Source organism: Toxotes jaculatrix, chromosome 4, assembly GCF_017976425.1.
Source record: "Toxotes jaculatrix isolate fToxJac2 chromosome 4, fToxJac2.pri, whole genome shotgun sequence".
NCBI lineage: Eukaryota > Metazoa > Chordata > Actinopteri > Toxotidae > Toxotes > Toxotes jaculatrix.
In genome coordinates, this window is record NC_054397.1 from 30039682 (window position 1) to 30055314 (window position 15633).

At 38.3% G+C, this 15633-nt stretch overlaps 2 protein-coding genes across 2 annotated transcripts in view; both read right to left on the bottom strand.

The window, feature by feature from the left end:
- LOC121180658 (deoxycytidylate deaminase-like) overlaps positions 1-15633 on the bottom strand; it is a 28109-nt gene continuing 12476 nt past the window's right edge. The window contains exon 7 of the mRNA XM_041036250.1: positions 1-680. Coding sequence (XP_040892184.1) covers positions 669-680 — 12 coding nt within the window. The 3' untranslated portion in view covers positions 1-668. The remainder of the gene's footprint in view (positions 681-15633) is intronic.
- On the bottom strand, positions 675-7772 carry LOC121180659 (deoxycytidylate deaminase-like). The gene is made up of 6 exons (XM_041036251.1): positions 7707-7772; positions 6726-6825; positions 5901-6042; positions 3125-3241; positions 1692-1788; positions 675-806 (listed from the first exon to the last, which is right to left on the bottom strand). Exons 1-6 carry the CDS (start codon positions 7736-7738, stop codon positions 752-754), a joined length of 543 nt encoding a protein of 180 aa, XP_040892185.1. The 5' UTR covers positions 7739-7772; the 3' UTR covers positions 675-751.

Consider the following 15633-nt stretch of genomic DNA (forward strand, 5'->3'; position numbering starts at 1 on the left):
TGTTATGAACAAATGATGAGGTTTCATATGGTTGTCATAACAGCATGTTAGACAGTATGACAGCAAAAAAAAAAAAAAAAAAGTTTTCAATGTAATTGAAGGTGGTCTTTGAAGATATTCTAATCATCCACAGATACAATAAATGAATGTGATTGTAAAAGCACCATGAGAGAAATCTGAAATAAAAGCAGTGTTTTCAGGGAAAATTAGAGAATCGCCGCTTTGCATTAAACATAAACATTATGACCCATCACCCACAGCATTCAGGCATTCCTGAATGCATTACAATCAATCAGTGTAGCCAACTGTTGTGTTACTATCACTGAGAATAGAAAGACATTTTACAATAGCACATTCCAATCACAGAAAAGTAGCTCACACTGGAATAACTGGGCCATTCACAACGCAGCTATACTGATCATTCTAATCTAGCATCATTTTGTCATTTAATAAAAACAATTACTTTGTTAGCTTGGAATACAAGCTAGTACCACAGGTCTTAGTCATAGATGTGCTGTTAAAACGCCACAGGAGATGAAGTATGTTAAATTCTCCAAAAAGAAAAATTGCTTTCTCTTTGTTAAATGACAAAGTGTTGTAAAAAAAAATGTTACTTGTAAGTACAATAGCAGATTTAAAAGCCCATTTAAAAGCCCATTTCAATCTCATCAGTCTTCCTCCTCCTCTCCGTCTGTTTTGCTTTTTCTCTTGGTTAAGGTGTTCAGCATTCAATTACTTGAATTCATTGATTTTAATTCATGGAATCAAAATCAATGACAAGCTCTGTCTTCTTGGGCTTGAACTGCCTGTTAAGACACACAGAGGAAAAAAACAACACACAAGTCAGACACACACACACTGCAAAAACACCAAATATAATCATGCATGAGGACGAAAGTCACTTTTCCATTGCGTTTTCAAGTCATACTTTCATCTGTCCCCTGGTAAATGTTCACAAGGTCTGAACAAGTTGTCAACAGAAGTGTGTATGTGTGTGTGTGTGTGTTTGTGTGGGTGTGTGTGTGTGAGAGAGAAAGAGAGAGAGAGAGAGAGAGAGAGAGAGAGAGAGAGATAGATAGATAGATAGATAGATAGATTATCTTCACTCCTGAAGATAATCTCTCTAATGAAATTAAATAAAAAGGGCCATGGCCTGGGACTATGTAATTTATAGACATAAAAAATGTATACTACCATAAAACAGGCATGAAAAGTTTGGACATCTCTGACATAGAGGGCTTCAAAATAAAGAAACAGAATAATTAATGTATTGCAAAGTACAGCTAATTTCCTTGTGTGAGTATGATAAAGAAAATGTAAGAGAAGTTCAATTTCATTCTAATTCTATTGAATTCATTCTATTCATTCTAACATAACCCCTGATGCTTACCACTTTAATACTGTAGGATGTATGCTAGTTAGCCAGCCATGATAAGAAGTTACCCTATTGCCTTGTTGTTGCCCACAATTTTTGTTTTCTTTTTTTTTGTGTATTTTTCTTATGAATAATTGGTCACATGTTTGTCTTGATGTCACTGAAACACCAGTGAGAACTAAGTTTTAAATCTAAGTCTTCAATCTAAGTCTTCAATGTCAGATTCTTATTTCAACGGAACAAAAATGTCATCACAAACCAACAGTACCTGAGAGCCTTTTTGTACATGTGTGCCATAGAAAAACTTGTTTCTCACCTGCAGTGTACACCTGCCATGCTGAGCAGCTTTCTGGAAGCAGTCATCGCCAGTCTGTCATGGTACTTGTCAGAATGATAAACCACTTCTTTCAAACCTGGACAGAGGGAGGGATAATGAAGAGCACAAAAGAAGACTGTTATTAGTCTCCTTAGCAAAGATCTGCTTTTTACCTGGGGAAGTGCTTGACCATAAACAAAATGGAGACGTCCATCCATTCAAATGTTTGGCTCACAGGAAGATATTTCAGTAAATGGTGACTAGAACCACTAAGTTTAAATGAATTAGATTATCTTTCGTAGGGATGAACTTTTTTCTGTATCAGAGAGCTCTTCTTGTTGATCCAAAGCCTGTGGCTTCCAAAGTTGAAAAAGTGTGCTCGTCAGTAGCTAACGTTTGTTCAAAAAGATAAATAAAAAATAATTAAAAAAAAATGCAAATGGGGTCTGTAAAGTTGGTAAATCTGGGGACAAATGTTCTAAGTTGTCAACACTGTCTGTATACACCCCCAGAATGACATTATAGACCATCTGTCACAACACCTTATACCAGTTTTTGCTGCCAAGTATTTACTTTCTTTAATTATCAAAACAGACATTGTTTCATAGTAACAGACACAATGATTTGAACAAATGACAGACAGGGTTTTAATTCTGCTGGAACAACTTAACATTTCAGCTCCCAGATAAGGTTTGGTTTGGGCTACAACACAGTATACCTTCAATTATAAGGTATACTGCGGTGTGGAAAACAAATCTTGGGTGGTGTGGAAACCAAAACTGCAATGGTTGGCAGATCCTTTAGTTATCAGGCTCCTCTCCTGTGGAACCATCTACCAGTTTGGGTCTAGGAGGCAGACACCCTCTCCATGTTTAACAACAGGCAAAAAACTTTCCTCTTTAATAAATCTTATAGATGATTTTGGCTCATGTTTTCCTTGAACCGCCCTCTAGTTATGCTGCTATATGCTCAGACTGCTGGAGGACTTCATAGGATGAACTGAGCTCCTCTCCTTCTTCTTATGTTCACATTTAGATCTCATTAATACCTGTTACTAACTCAGCTTCCAATAGTTTTCTCCTTTCTCAACTCTCTCTTCTCTTCTCTTCTCCTGTTACTCTCTGCAGTAACTTCTGCCTAATACAGCTACAGCTATTTTTATTTGTTAGATCATTATGGGTCAGTGTTTTTCCTCTGACTATGAAGAAATCTGAAAATATAAATAATTCTAAATATATTGAATCAGAGGTGGTTTATCAAGAAAGTTCCTAATTTATAAACACTGAATGTGAGCACAAAATACGGGGACACAGTTAGCAGCATCTATAAGCAGTTAATACTTAAAAAATTAACAAAAATAAAAAAAACATAAAAACTCAGTATCAGTACTTACAAGTGTGTGGAGTATAAGAGCCTGTGTCATCAACACCCACCTGCCTGGATGATGAGCTTGGCGCACTCGTTGCAGGGGAACAAAGTCACATACATGGTGCAGCCTTTCACATCAGCACTGTTCTTGTTCATAATGGCGTTCAGCTCTGCGTGGCACACTGTAGGACAGAGTATTGAAATGGTCTCCAGTCAATACAAGACACTGCATGTCTTCTTGTTATACGTTTAATTGTGTTGTATTGCAAACGGACAGAATTCTATTTACCTCCATTGTATTGGGCCTCAGTCTAAAACCACTAGATCAATTCAGCCTGTCCATCCCTCCATCCTGTACTTTCTTTTAGTTTTGAAAGCAAAAAGCCAGATTTCCATGCAATTTTCTGATGATTCTGATGATATTCATTACCTCCAGCAGATGATGAGTCTGGATAAATTCTAACATAATTTTACCTTCCACTAAAAACATGGACAGACTGTCTTGAAGTTTCCTGAAAACATTCATGCTCAGAGGAGGGTGAACCCTTTTCTATCCTGTTCCTCTAGTGTCACCATCAGGCAAACATTTCTATTTATTCTATACAAATGTAAATATTTAAATGGCTCATTGCAATAAAATTTAGTGAACAAAATCATGTTCTCCAGAGGACTCCCTTTCATTTAAAAGAGTCCTACACCAATTTAGTGTTTCACTACTGTAACACCATCTGTCCCTACATGGGCAGTTTAAAACAAATTTGTTTATGAGCGGTATTCACACATCCAACTATTTCAGATGCAGGGGCATTGGAAAATGTCTCCTAAGTTCTGTAGAATGAAAGATGTTCCTGTACACTGCTCTTGCTCAGCATCTCAATTATCAATCATACCAACACTACCATAACATAACACTAACTTTTCGGTCCCTCTGGACCTTTGTGGAGAGTTTTAAAACAATTCTTAGTACCAGGACCTTAAATAGAAAATGCTCAGCCTATCTTGTGCACACAGGTGTTGCTCAATCACCAACTCTGACACGTGTGTCATCTATCATGTGAAATATCTCATTTATATGATCAAATGTCCTTGTGGGTCCATCTATTAGGGTAAAACATCACGTCCATTAAAACAGAGAAGAACAAAAGAGAGAGAACACAAAAGCTCCACAAGGAGAACTGACAAAGATGACCCAATAGTATTATACAGATGCAGCATAACGGGGTCACCGTTTGGGCTTTCAAGGCTTTTGTTTTGTTCAAGTGTCACTTATTTTGCTGAAGTATTTTGTGAATACACTGATTTTCTGTGGAATATTCATTTCATCTAATAAAGAGTCAAAAAAATCAAAACAAGAGCACGAAGAAATGGAGACAGAGCTCTTCATGAGAGGAGATGATTTACTTGCCCTCAATCACACTCTGAATTAAGCACTAAGAGAAAAGAGAAGACACAAAGAGAAAAAGAGAAACTGAGAAAGATGAATGGTGATGAGTAGAATGTGAGGGCATCTTCTCAATAGAGAAAGATTTTAAGATTTCTTCATTATTTATCCTGTACCGTCCTCTGCTGGACAAAGTTTATAGCCCCTTAGGTAACACTTTCGAATAACAAACCGTTATAAGACATTTATAAGCTATTAGTAGATATTAGTAGATAGTTAACTAATCATGAACTAAACACATATACATTTGTATTGTTATTTAATTATTAATAATTATTATTAAAACACTTATTAATTAAGCTATAAGACATTTATAAACTATTAGTACATATTGAACTAATCATGAATAAACCATTTATATACATTTGTAAATGATTATAAAAGCATTTATAACTAATGTTGTACATTTATATATGATTTAGACATTATTAAAAATGCTGTGCCAACATTGTTTGTACATGATTTATTCATCATCAACTAATTTTCAATATGATCAACCTTATTAGTAAATTATTGGTGAAATAGTGTCCACAAATCATTTATAAACATTAACAGACATTTGTAAATAATGAATAGTCTTCACTTTAGATTAGGGGACATAATAACATCTGCAAATGATTTATAGATTTTTTTATGAATACCTAACAAACCATCTGTTAAACATGAATAAACAAATGGTGGCACATTAACAGACTTGTAAATAATGAATAGTCTTCACTTTAGATTAGGGGACATAATAACATCTGCAAATCATTTATAGATTTTTTAAATGAATGCCTAACAAATCATTTGTTAAACATGAATAAACAAATGGTGGTACAGTGGGTTTTTTAACACATCTACACTATTTCACCAATAATTTACTAATAAGGTTGATCATATTGAAAATTAGTTGATGATGAATAAATCATGTACAAACAATGTTGGCACAGCATTTTTAATAATGTCTAAATCATATATAAATGTTATACAACTTTAGTTATAAATGGTTTATTCATGATTAGTTCAATATGTACTAATAGTTTATAAATGTCTTATAACTTAATTAATAAGTGTTTTAATAATCATTTACAAATGTATATAAGTGTTTAGTTCATGATTAGTTAACTATCTACTAATATCTACTAATAGCTTATAAATGTCTTATAACGGTTCGTTATTCTAAAGTGTTACCGCACCTTATAGATGAGGAGAACTCAGCAGCATCGTATGGACCACTAATGAATTACAGTCTTTCTGCATTCACTATTGTCTTTAAAATTGAATTATGTTAATTCCAGGAAACCTCCACACGATTTAAGATGAAACCATCAGAGCTTTTATGTTTTTTGCATATAAACTGTTTGATTGCCGAAAAAATAAAACCAAAATGATTAGTGTGTGTACATATTCATTCTCACCATATGGGTATTTAGTGTCAAGTCGGAAAGACCCGTCAGCAGACCCGGACCATGGTAGCAGGTCATCGTCACAGCCGTTGGGCATACCATTGTAACCGATGCCAACTATCTTATTCTCCTGGTTCACTATACAGGCCCCGACCTGCAGAGAGGGAGAGACAGGTTCCACAGTTTGGTTTAGCTGCATTTGTTTTTCTCAAAATGTCAAACAGTCCAGTGTATCATGAAATAATCCAAGAGTAAAAGCAGTAAACAGTCCACTACCTTCAGTGGTGTCCCACACACTCTAAAGGCTTGGACATTAATGGGGTCCCTTCAAATTCTTCCAGCTTTGTGATCTTCTACACACACACACATTTATAAGTGGCCTTTATTCTATAATTTGAAAGCGCTGGTCTGTGTTTGTTTCAAGATTTAAGGCCTGGGTTTGCCATAACATCATCTTCTTCATTTGTTTATTTGTAATAACTGTTTTAAGAGCTTATGGGCCTTTCTGGGCCTCTCCCCTCTGCTGCACAACTAACTAAGGGTATATGTGGTAGAACCACTCTATCCTGTACAGGAGTGAGGCCTGAAAACCTCAAAAACTTCTCACTCACATAAACTTCATCTATCTTAGAGAACCTAGGATCCTACCAATGAAAACAAATGTCAAGGACTATTAATATACTCGTAACCCTTTCCAATATTTGAATGGTGACTGTATCAGAAACCAGGCCCCTTGCCTCAGGACCTCTGCCTACTATAGACACCTTTCTGCCACTTATTAAAAACACATTTTGTTCAAACTCAATTGGACACTTTTCATCACAAATACAAACATACTTGTGTGCTTGGGTCTTTGCTCCTTTGGGCTGACAGTAAGGCGACAGCCATAAAGTAGTCTGGGCATTCCAGATAGTCTTCTCTCTTCTTGGTTATGCCACTAGAGAAACACACAAAAAGAAAGAGTGAGGACATTAAAATATTCCCTGTGTTTACACACCCATCCAGATTCCTACATTTGAATCCTATTTGCTTTACCTGTTGTGTATATCAACAGTATCTTGTTAGTGATTTGCAACAGGTTTACTTCTTTGCTGTTTGTGTTAGTGTTAGTCATAGTTGTTTGTTATACTGAGCTAGCAGCTTGGCAAACCACTAACATTTGCTGGTAGGATGCCGCAGTAGTACGTGTGTGCTGGACAATGAACTCTCACCCAAGAACACTCGTGCTATACTTTCCATTTTATGTTTTTTATGCTTCTTTGAAGTTTTTACATTCAAAACTGTTGATCAGCATATAAATGTGATTCACTGTTATTTATTAAACTACCAAATATTTTACAGTCATTTCAGCTCCACTGCAGCTAGGAACAACAGTAAAATGCAGCTTTCCTAAAATGTTCATTATACAGTATAATGAGTAGTCTAATATGACATGAACAATTATCTGCACAATGAGTACTTTTTCTATTAATACTGTCAATTCATTTGACAGCAGTACTTCTGCACTTCATTTTAACTGCAGAACTTTTTAAACAGTGGTTTTGCTACTTTTCATCAGGTAAAGGAGCCAAATTCTTTTTCCAGCACCTTCAACAAGGAAAGTGTCAGGACATAAATCTTAGCATGTCATTCACAGAAACAAGAAACACACACTTGTGTCATTTAATGAGCTAGTCTTTAAAACTTCACGGTTACATTAAAAAAAAAAAAAAAAAACGTGACAGGATGAAAAATGGCACAAATTCATTCAGTCTGTTGTCTGAGTTTTCTGTGTGTCTAACAGATTCTCATGTCGGACACAAAGACAAAGGTTATTACCTGTTTGGATGACCAGGCCCTGGCTGCTGCATTTCTTCCGTACTTTCAGATACTGAATTGTTTTCTGCTTTTTTCTCGACTGTTTTAAATGTTGAAGTCAGAAGAGGACACACCCCAAGGGACGTGCGTCCCACAAGTCAGGTTGTGTAGACACAGTAGTTCTTTTTGTTTACGCACCCATCCATGAGAACTTGCACAGACACACCCATCCAGTTTCCTACATTTGAATCCTACGTGCATTACCTGATGTGTACGTACACAGTATCTTTTCGGCAATTTACAATAAGATTTCCATAAACACAGTCATGTTCTTTCAGCTTTATGGGCCTAATCTTCAGTAAAAGTTTGAATATCACAGCATCTGTTCTGGCAGTTTTACAAACACCAGAGGAACATGATGTAGATTCATTTCCTGAAATCTTCTTTTTGTTCTTTGGGGTTTGTGCACAAGCTTAATGGCTCTTTGACTTCTGACCAGATCTAAAAAGTAAAAACTCTGCTCCAGCATCAACACTGGGTCATCTGAACATCCTTGAACAACCTGTTGTAGGCATAAATACATGGACAATGAACTCTCACCCAAGAACACTCGTGCTATACTTGACTATTTTCATTTTATGCTGCTTTACATCACAACTCCACAACATTTCAGAGGAAAATAATGTGCTTTTTTAAAGATTTAACATTCAACCATTATGGAGGTGTAAGTTATGTGATTTGAATGTTAATCCAGATTAGACTTTCTACAGTAGAACCTCATTATACTACACAAGAATAAAGCCTGGAAAAAACTTCTTACTTGACAACATAAACTTCATGTATCTTAGAGAAACTAGGATCCTACCAATGAAAACAAATGTCAAGGACAATTAATATATTAGAAAGAAAGAGAACTGATGTAGAAAAAACAATGCTTTTTTAATAACATGGTTCCTAAGCTTACCTCTAATGCATTGTTAAAGATTAAACTACTAAATACTTTAATAAGTGGTATATGTGAGGGGTCATGTAATATCACTCCCCAAAATCCACTTGTGTTCAACCCCACAGCTCAGGAGTTCTTTCCACAAGCTGAAAGGACTGTTCCAGATGCGACTGAGCCTCCCCACATTGATGAGGGACAGGTCCCCACAGCAACTTCAGAGGACAGTCCAGGGGAGGCTGTTGCTACAGACAACGAGAGCTCGGATGATGAAATCATGGAGGAGACAGAGTGGAGAGAACCTCAGGACACAGCCTTCTTTGTCTCTAAGGAGACAAAGAAGGCAACCCCATGTTCTTGTGACTTATGACAGACTTGGCCAGCTAAAGTTCACAGAGAGAACTGTTTCCACCAAAGAAATAGCTGTCAGCAGCTACTGGCAGCCTTGGTAGTAGCCTACCAAGATACTGGGTTTAGTAATGAGAAAAAGAAAAAATCTATCCCAGGGTATAAATGTGTGGCTTTGTATTATGCATACACTACACAGGTGTTTGGGAACAAAGACTGATGATGTCAGGAGTATTCCCGACTGCCATGCACTGTTACAGATGTGAGCTGTAACATGCTGTACTGAAAGCAAATTCCACCAACTTGTTTTGTGGCCATTAAATGATTCTGATTCTGGTTCTTTAGCCAGTAGGCATGGATCATGTCAGGGCCAGGAGCTGTCCAGCCCTTTATGCTTTAGACCAGAGGTGTCCAAACTGTTCCACAAAGGGCTGTGTGGATGCAGGTTTTGTTCCAACCAAGCAGCAGCACACCAGACTTGACTCATTTAATCAACTGATCTCAGTCTTCAGACAGTTGATTGGTCAAACTGCGCGCTCTTCATTGGTTGGAACAAAAACCTGCAGCCACATGGCCCTTTGTGGAACAGTTTGGATACCTCTGCTTTAGACCCTTTCTTGGATATCTGCCACTGTGATGTAACTGCGTCCTGTTCAGGGAGGTTGCTGTGGTCTGCTCTCAGGTCTAATAGCCACTGAGCATTGTTGTTATGTGATGCCTCCTTCTCCCATATGTTTTACCAGTGTCGTTCAGTCTCCAGCCTCAGTGGGTCAGCTCTCATGTTATCACCCTAGTTGTTCCAGTAGCCCACTTCTCATCATGTTGCGCTGGTTCCCCAACACCTGACGCGGATTTTGGGTGACATCTGAGCCGGTGTGACTCTCTTCCTCACACTCATTATATGAGGTAGGCAGGTAGTGTTCAGGGCCTTGCCTTTGTAAGGTTACATAATTCATCAGTTTGTTACAATCTTTTATTTCTAATGTGAAATAAATGTATTTCTAAAGCTCTTGTCCTGAGATTTTTTTTTTTTTTTTCATACCTTATCTGGTATGCACACAATTGTAATCATCCAAGAAAATACTGACAGACTGTTTTTGTCAGAATTTGCAATTGATTACAAGCCTATTTCTGTATTAGCTTTAATCAGCTACATTGATTAAAATGTTAACGTCTTGAATATGAAGCTTATCATGTACTTTATTTCCTACAAACTCATACTCACTCAAGATTTAACTGACAATGAATAATAAAAGAAAAAATGTAAAGTTTATTTCTTTATTTGTCCAGAATCGCTCCTGTATTACATGTCTGGATGGTGTCCACCTAACCCTGAAGCTGCACAGATAACTTTCTGCTCATCAGAAGTACAAAGTGTTTAATGGCTGTTAGATTAGATACGATGATATGTCCCTTAAAATGGCAGAGCTCAGTATCCTTTACTTTCTTCTCTTGTTCCTTGTTCCTTTATTTGATGTCTGTTTGTGAAAAAATATGAAGCTTATCATGTACTGTACTTCCAACAAACTCATACTCACTCAAGATTTAACTGACAATGAATAATAAAAGAAAAAATGTAAAGTTTATTTCTTTATTTGTCCAGAATCATTTACTCCACTTTGAAGTTTAGTCACCTGACACTCAAACTACTGCTGTCCACACAGGTAGAATTTTGCCGTTGTGGGTAATGACAGGGATCGTTGCGTGACTGGATGATGTTGCTGGCAAGGAAACAGATAAAGAGATCTATTCTAGGGTATGAGCTTGTGGCTTTGTATTATGCATGGACTACACAGGTGTTTGGGCACAGTCTCCATCAAATGAAAAATCATACAATGAAATGTTGTTTGACCTTACTGCTCTGAATTTAATCTTCTGTACACAGAGTCTGTCTGCCTAAAACATACTTCTACAGTGGTTACAGCAGCACACATCTATTACAGGAGTTACATTTGGCTCCTGTATTACACATCTGGTTGGCCAGTTCCAGATGTTAAATTGGGAAAGACTTTCACCTGTGAAGGTTGTGACTGTGCTACAGCTGATTCAACACTTAATTCCTGTTTAATATTTTTAAAATCCTGTTTTTAAAAATGTTACTATCACCTCTAACTACAGCAAAGAATCTGAACCTGTGAATACTAAGGACACAGAATAATAAACTTCTACAAAACTGAACTTGATCGGGTTTTCTGGCATCATCATCACAAACCCATTTGAGAACTAAGGATGTTGTCCATGCAGCCTTCCTTCTCCACAACCTGATGAATGACACCACATACACTGCTTCACACATGAGGTCTTCATTCTGTTGGCACAGGTCGTTCAGTTTTCAGTGTGGAAACCTTTGGAATTACAGTCAAATGAACAAACTGGTACAGGACAGAGTTTCTTCTATCCATTGTGTATTGTACATGAGAACACACTTCTCCTTTGTGACATGATCATTGTGTGAATGAGCTGCAAGATTTCAGTAAATTAAACTCAAACTACCAGAATTCTGTAACTACTGGAATGGCCATAGCAGTCACTCTGACCATTCATACACTATTGGCATGTAATTTCAATAATCAATGAAACAATCTAAAATATAACAATACTGATGTAATTGATAACCACAAAACTTGCTACTGCAATTACAGATACAAATTCAAATTAGATCAATTTCTATTACTTTCTTTGTGAAATAAAAACAAATTCATTCTTCCTTGGATCTTAGGATACAATGACTTCATCAATATGTGTTTTAAAAACCTTTATGGACACAAGTGAAACCAGTGGTGAGGCAACACAAAGACACACCTATGTACAGTGTGTTCTCCTAACCCTAACCCTAACCCTGAAGTTGCACAGATAACTTTCTGCTCATCAGAAGTACAAAGTGTTAGATGGCTGTTAGATTAAATATGATGTTTTTTAAAATGGCAGAGCTCAGTCCCCTTTACTTCTCTTGTTCCTTTGTTTGATGTGAAAATGCAACATAGTTTTTCAACTGTTTCTGTTTGTGAAAACTGAGTCCCAGGTCATTCATTTTTGTCAGTAGTCAAAATGTTGCAAATTTAACCTCTTGAATATGAAGCTTATCATGTACTTTATTTCCAGCAAACTCGTGCTCACTCAAGATTTAACTGACAATGAAAAATAAAAGAAAAAATGTAAAGTTTCTTGTGGGTAATGACAGGGATCGTTGCGTGACTGGATGATGTTGCTGGCAAGGAAATACTGGTGACTTCTTTAAACAAGCCTAACAGAAAATGGAAGAGAATATTTGAACTTGCATGATTAAATGATTTATCCGCATTCTTACTTCTTAATTTACTCGTCCATGACAGCAGTCTTGTCAGAACTGGTTGGGCTGAGAGGGTGTGATCACTTCATTCTTTGTCTTTCTACTTACTGGTGCTACGAACAGGTCAAAGTGCAATTTACTTCCACAGTAAAGAGACTGGTCAGCTCCCTGTTACAAGTCAAAGTTCTGCAATATCAGGACAAATTCACCCTCTACCACTCATGGGGCATGGACCGTCAAACTCAAATTCAGCTGCTCCACCTGTAAATCACATCCCAGTCTGTCTGACAGCCAGACACCTCATGGCTTCCTGTAATTCGTAAAAATATCCCAAAGTGCTTAATTTACTTGAATCTTATGGCCTCCATCAATCTGTGAGCGGCCCAACCCAAGTAAAAGGCCACACTGCAGATGTAGTTCTCTGCTCAGGTCGTTGCACCTCCAGCTCAGAGTTTCATCTATGTGACCACATGACAATCATTTTTGATCTGGGTTTGCCACAAGCTTCCCACGCTTGCCCTGCTCTTCTCCACTCCCACATTACAAATTCTTCCACAGCCTATACGGAGGTTCCTGTTGTTACTGGTACTGAGGCTACACCATCTCACGATAATGCAGAGGAACGTGTTTCTCTACTTAACAGTACTGTTTCAGCCACCCATGATTCAAAACTAATAAACAGGCCTCTGACCTGAGACATCAGAGCCAGTAATATTCCACCTGTAACTACTTGAACACCATCACTCCTTTTGATCTTCATCAAATTATTTCCTTTATGAAAACCTGAGGATGAACCCTTTTCCATCCTGTTCCTCTAGTATCACCATCAGGCCAACATTTCTACTTATACAAATATATACATTTAAAAGGCTCATTGCAATGAAATTTAGTGAACAAAACCATGTTCTCCACAGGACAGAGTTTATAGCATTTGAGACATGAGGAGAATTCAGCAGCATGGTATGGACCACTAATGAATTACAGTCTTTCTGCATTCACAAATACCTTTAAATTTGAATTATGTTAATTCCAGAAAACACCCACACAATTTCAGATGAATACCATGGAGTCCTGAGCTGTGGCTATTTCTATTTTATGTTTTGTTATTTTGTTGTACATCTTTTTTTCCCAAACTGTTTCATTCCAGACAAAATAAAACCAAAATCATTAGAGTGTGTACATATTCATTCTCACCATATGGGTATTTAGTGTCAAGTGGGTCATCAGCGGACCGGGACCACGGTAGAAGGTCATCGTCACAGCCATTGGGCATACCATTGTGACCAATGCCAACTATCTTATTCTCCTGGTTTACTATACAGGCCCCGACCTGCAGAGAGGGAAACAGGTTCCACAGTTTGGTTTAGCTGCATTTGTTTTTCTCAAAATATCAAACAGTCCAGTGTACCATGAAATAATCCAAGAACAAAAGCAGCAAACAGTCCACTACCTTCAGTGGTGTCCCACACACTCTAAAGGCTTGGACATTAATGGGGTCCCTTCAAATTCTGCCCCCTTGCCTCAGGACCTATGCCTACTGTAGGCACCTTTCTGCAATTTATTAAAAACACGTTTTGTTCAAACTCAATTGGACATAGCAACCTGGGCCTCTCTCCTGTAATGCATTGTTAAAGATTAAACTACTAAATACTTTAATAAGTAGTATATGTGAGGGGTCATGTAATATCACCCCTCAAAAACCACCTGTGCTCAATATTGCTGAGGAGGGACAGGTCCCCACAGCAACTTCAGAGGACAGTCCAGGGGATGTTGTTGCTACAGACAACGAGAGCTCGGATGATGAAATCATGGAGGAGACAGAACAGAGAGAACCTTATCCAAGGAGACAAAGAAGGCAGCCCCATACTCTTATGACTTATGACAGACTTGGCCAGCCAAAGTTTACAGAGAACTGTTTGCACCAAAGAAATAGCTGTCAGCAGCTACTGGCGGCCTTGGTAGTAGCCTACAAAGACACTGAAAAGACGCTCTTTACCTCTTTCAAATACCTATGTGCCTTTTTATGCATCTTGTATTAGAAAACACAGAGACTGTTGGTTGACTTGTGTTTTGTGTGGGTTGGGTTTAGTAATGAGAAAAAGAGATAATCTATCCCAGGGTATGAACTTGTGGCTTTGTACTATGCATACACTACACAGGTGTTTGGGCACAAAGACTGATGATGTCAGGAGTATTCCCAACTGCAGTGGACTGCAGTCACAGACCAGGTTATCACCTAAATGTTAGCCCATTCAGTTTTACAACTGCTCATTTTTTAGTGTCAAAGGCTTGGTACAATTAGTCAAAGTCAAAGTCAACTTTATTGTCAAAACCATATGTACAGGTTTTGAAATTGCAGTGCTCCCTAGGCCCGCAGTGTTACGGTAAAAGATAAATAAAATTAAAGACAGTATAAACATAAATGAACATAAGCAGTATAAACACACAGTTCCATCAGCAATACACAACAGTATAAACAGTATAAACAGTATAAACATATCTCAGTTGAGAAGAGAGTTGTATATAATACAAAAAAATCAGTGACACAAAAGAATTTGTGTGTAATTTTTAGCTCAAATTATGTAATTTAAGCAGTAACAAGGTTATATAGCAGCAGCTGAATGTAAGTGTCGGTGCAAGTCTGTTTCAGCCCAGTGATGTGTGTGTGTGTGTGGGAATGAGTCCATATTTCCGGGGGGGTTCAGAGGGGGGATGTGGGTGAGGGTCTAGGGTTCGTGTGTGCGGGGGTCCTCAGGGGGAGGGACGGCAAGGCAGGGAGAGAGTTCAGCATCCTGACAGCTTGGTGGACAAAACTGTCTCTCAGTCTGCTGGTACTGGCCCGGAGACTCTTCAGTCTCCTTCCGGATGGCAGCAGACTGAAGAAGCTGTTGGACGGGTGGGTGGGATCACCTGCAATGCAGAGGGCTTTTCGGATGAGACGAGTGTGGTAGATGTCCTGAAGGGAGGGGAGAGAGACACCCATGACCCTCTCAGCTGCTCTCACTACGCGATGTAGCTTCTTCCGGCAGGACACGGTGCAGGTGCCATACCACACAGTGATGCAGCTGGTCAGGATGCTCTCTATGGTGCCTCTGTAGAAACGGCACATGATGGGGGCTGGGGCTCTGGCTCTCCTCAGTTTATGGAGGAAGTAGAGTCACTGTTGGGCTTTGCTGGTCAGTGATGCAGTGTTTTTTGACCAGGAGAGGTCTTCTGAGATGTGCACACCCAGGAACTTGCTAACTCTCTCCACGGCAGCACCGTGGATGGTTAGTGGAGTGTGCTGGCCGTGCGCTCTCCTGAAGTCAATGACAATCTCCTTTGTCTTCTCCACGTTCAGGGAGAGGTTGTTGACACTGCACCACTCG

Excerpts from the sequence above, each read along its gene's own strand:
- LOC121180659 (XM_041036251.1), bottom strand. The coding sequence starts at position 7,738 with ATGCAGCAGCCAGGGCCTGGTCATCCAAACAG. Across the intron at positions 6,043-6,725 it reads GCAAAGACCCAAGCACACAA|GTCGGGGCCTGTATAGTGAA; the intron begins GTATGTTTGTAT and ends CCCTCTCTGCAG. Across the intron at positions 1,789-3,124 it reads CAAGCTCATCATCCAGGCAG|GTTTGAAAGAAGTGGTTTAT; the intron begins GTGGGTGTTGAT and ends CCCTCTGTCCAG.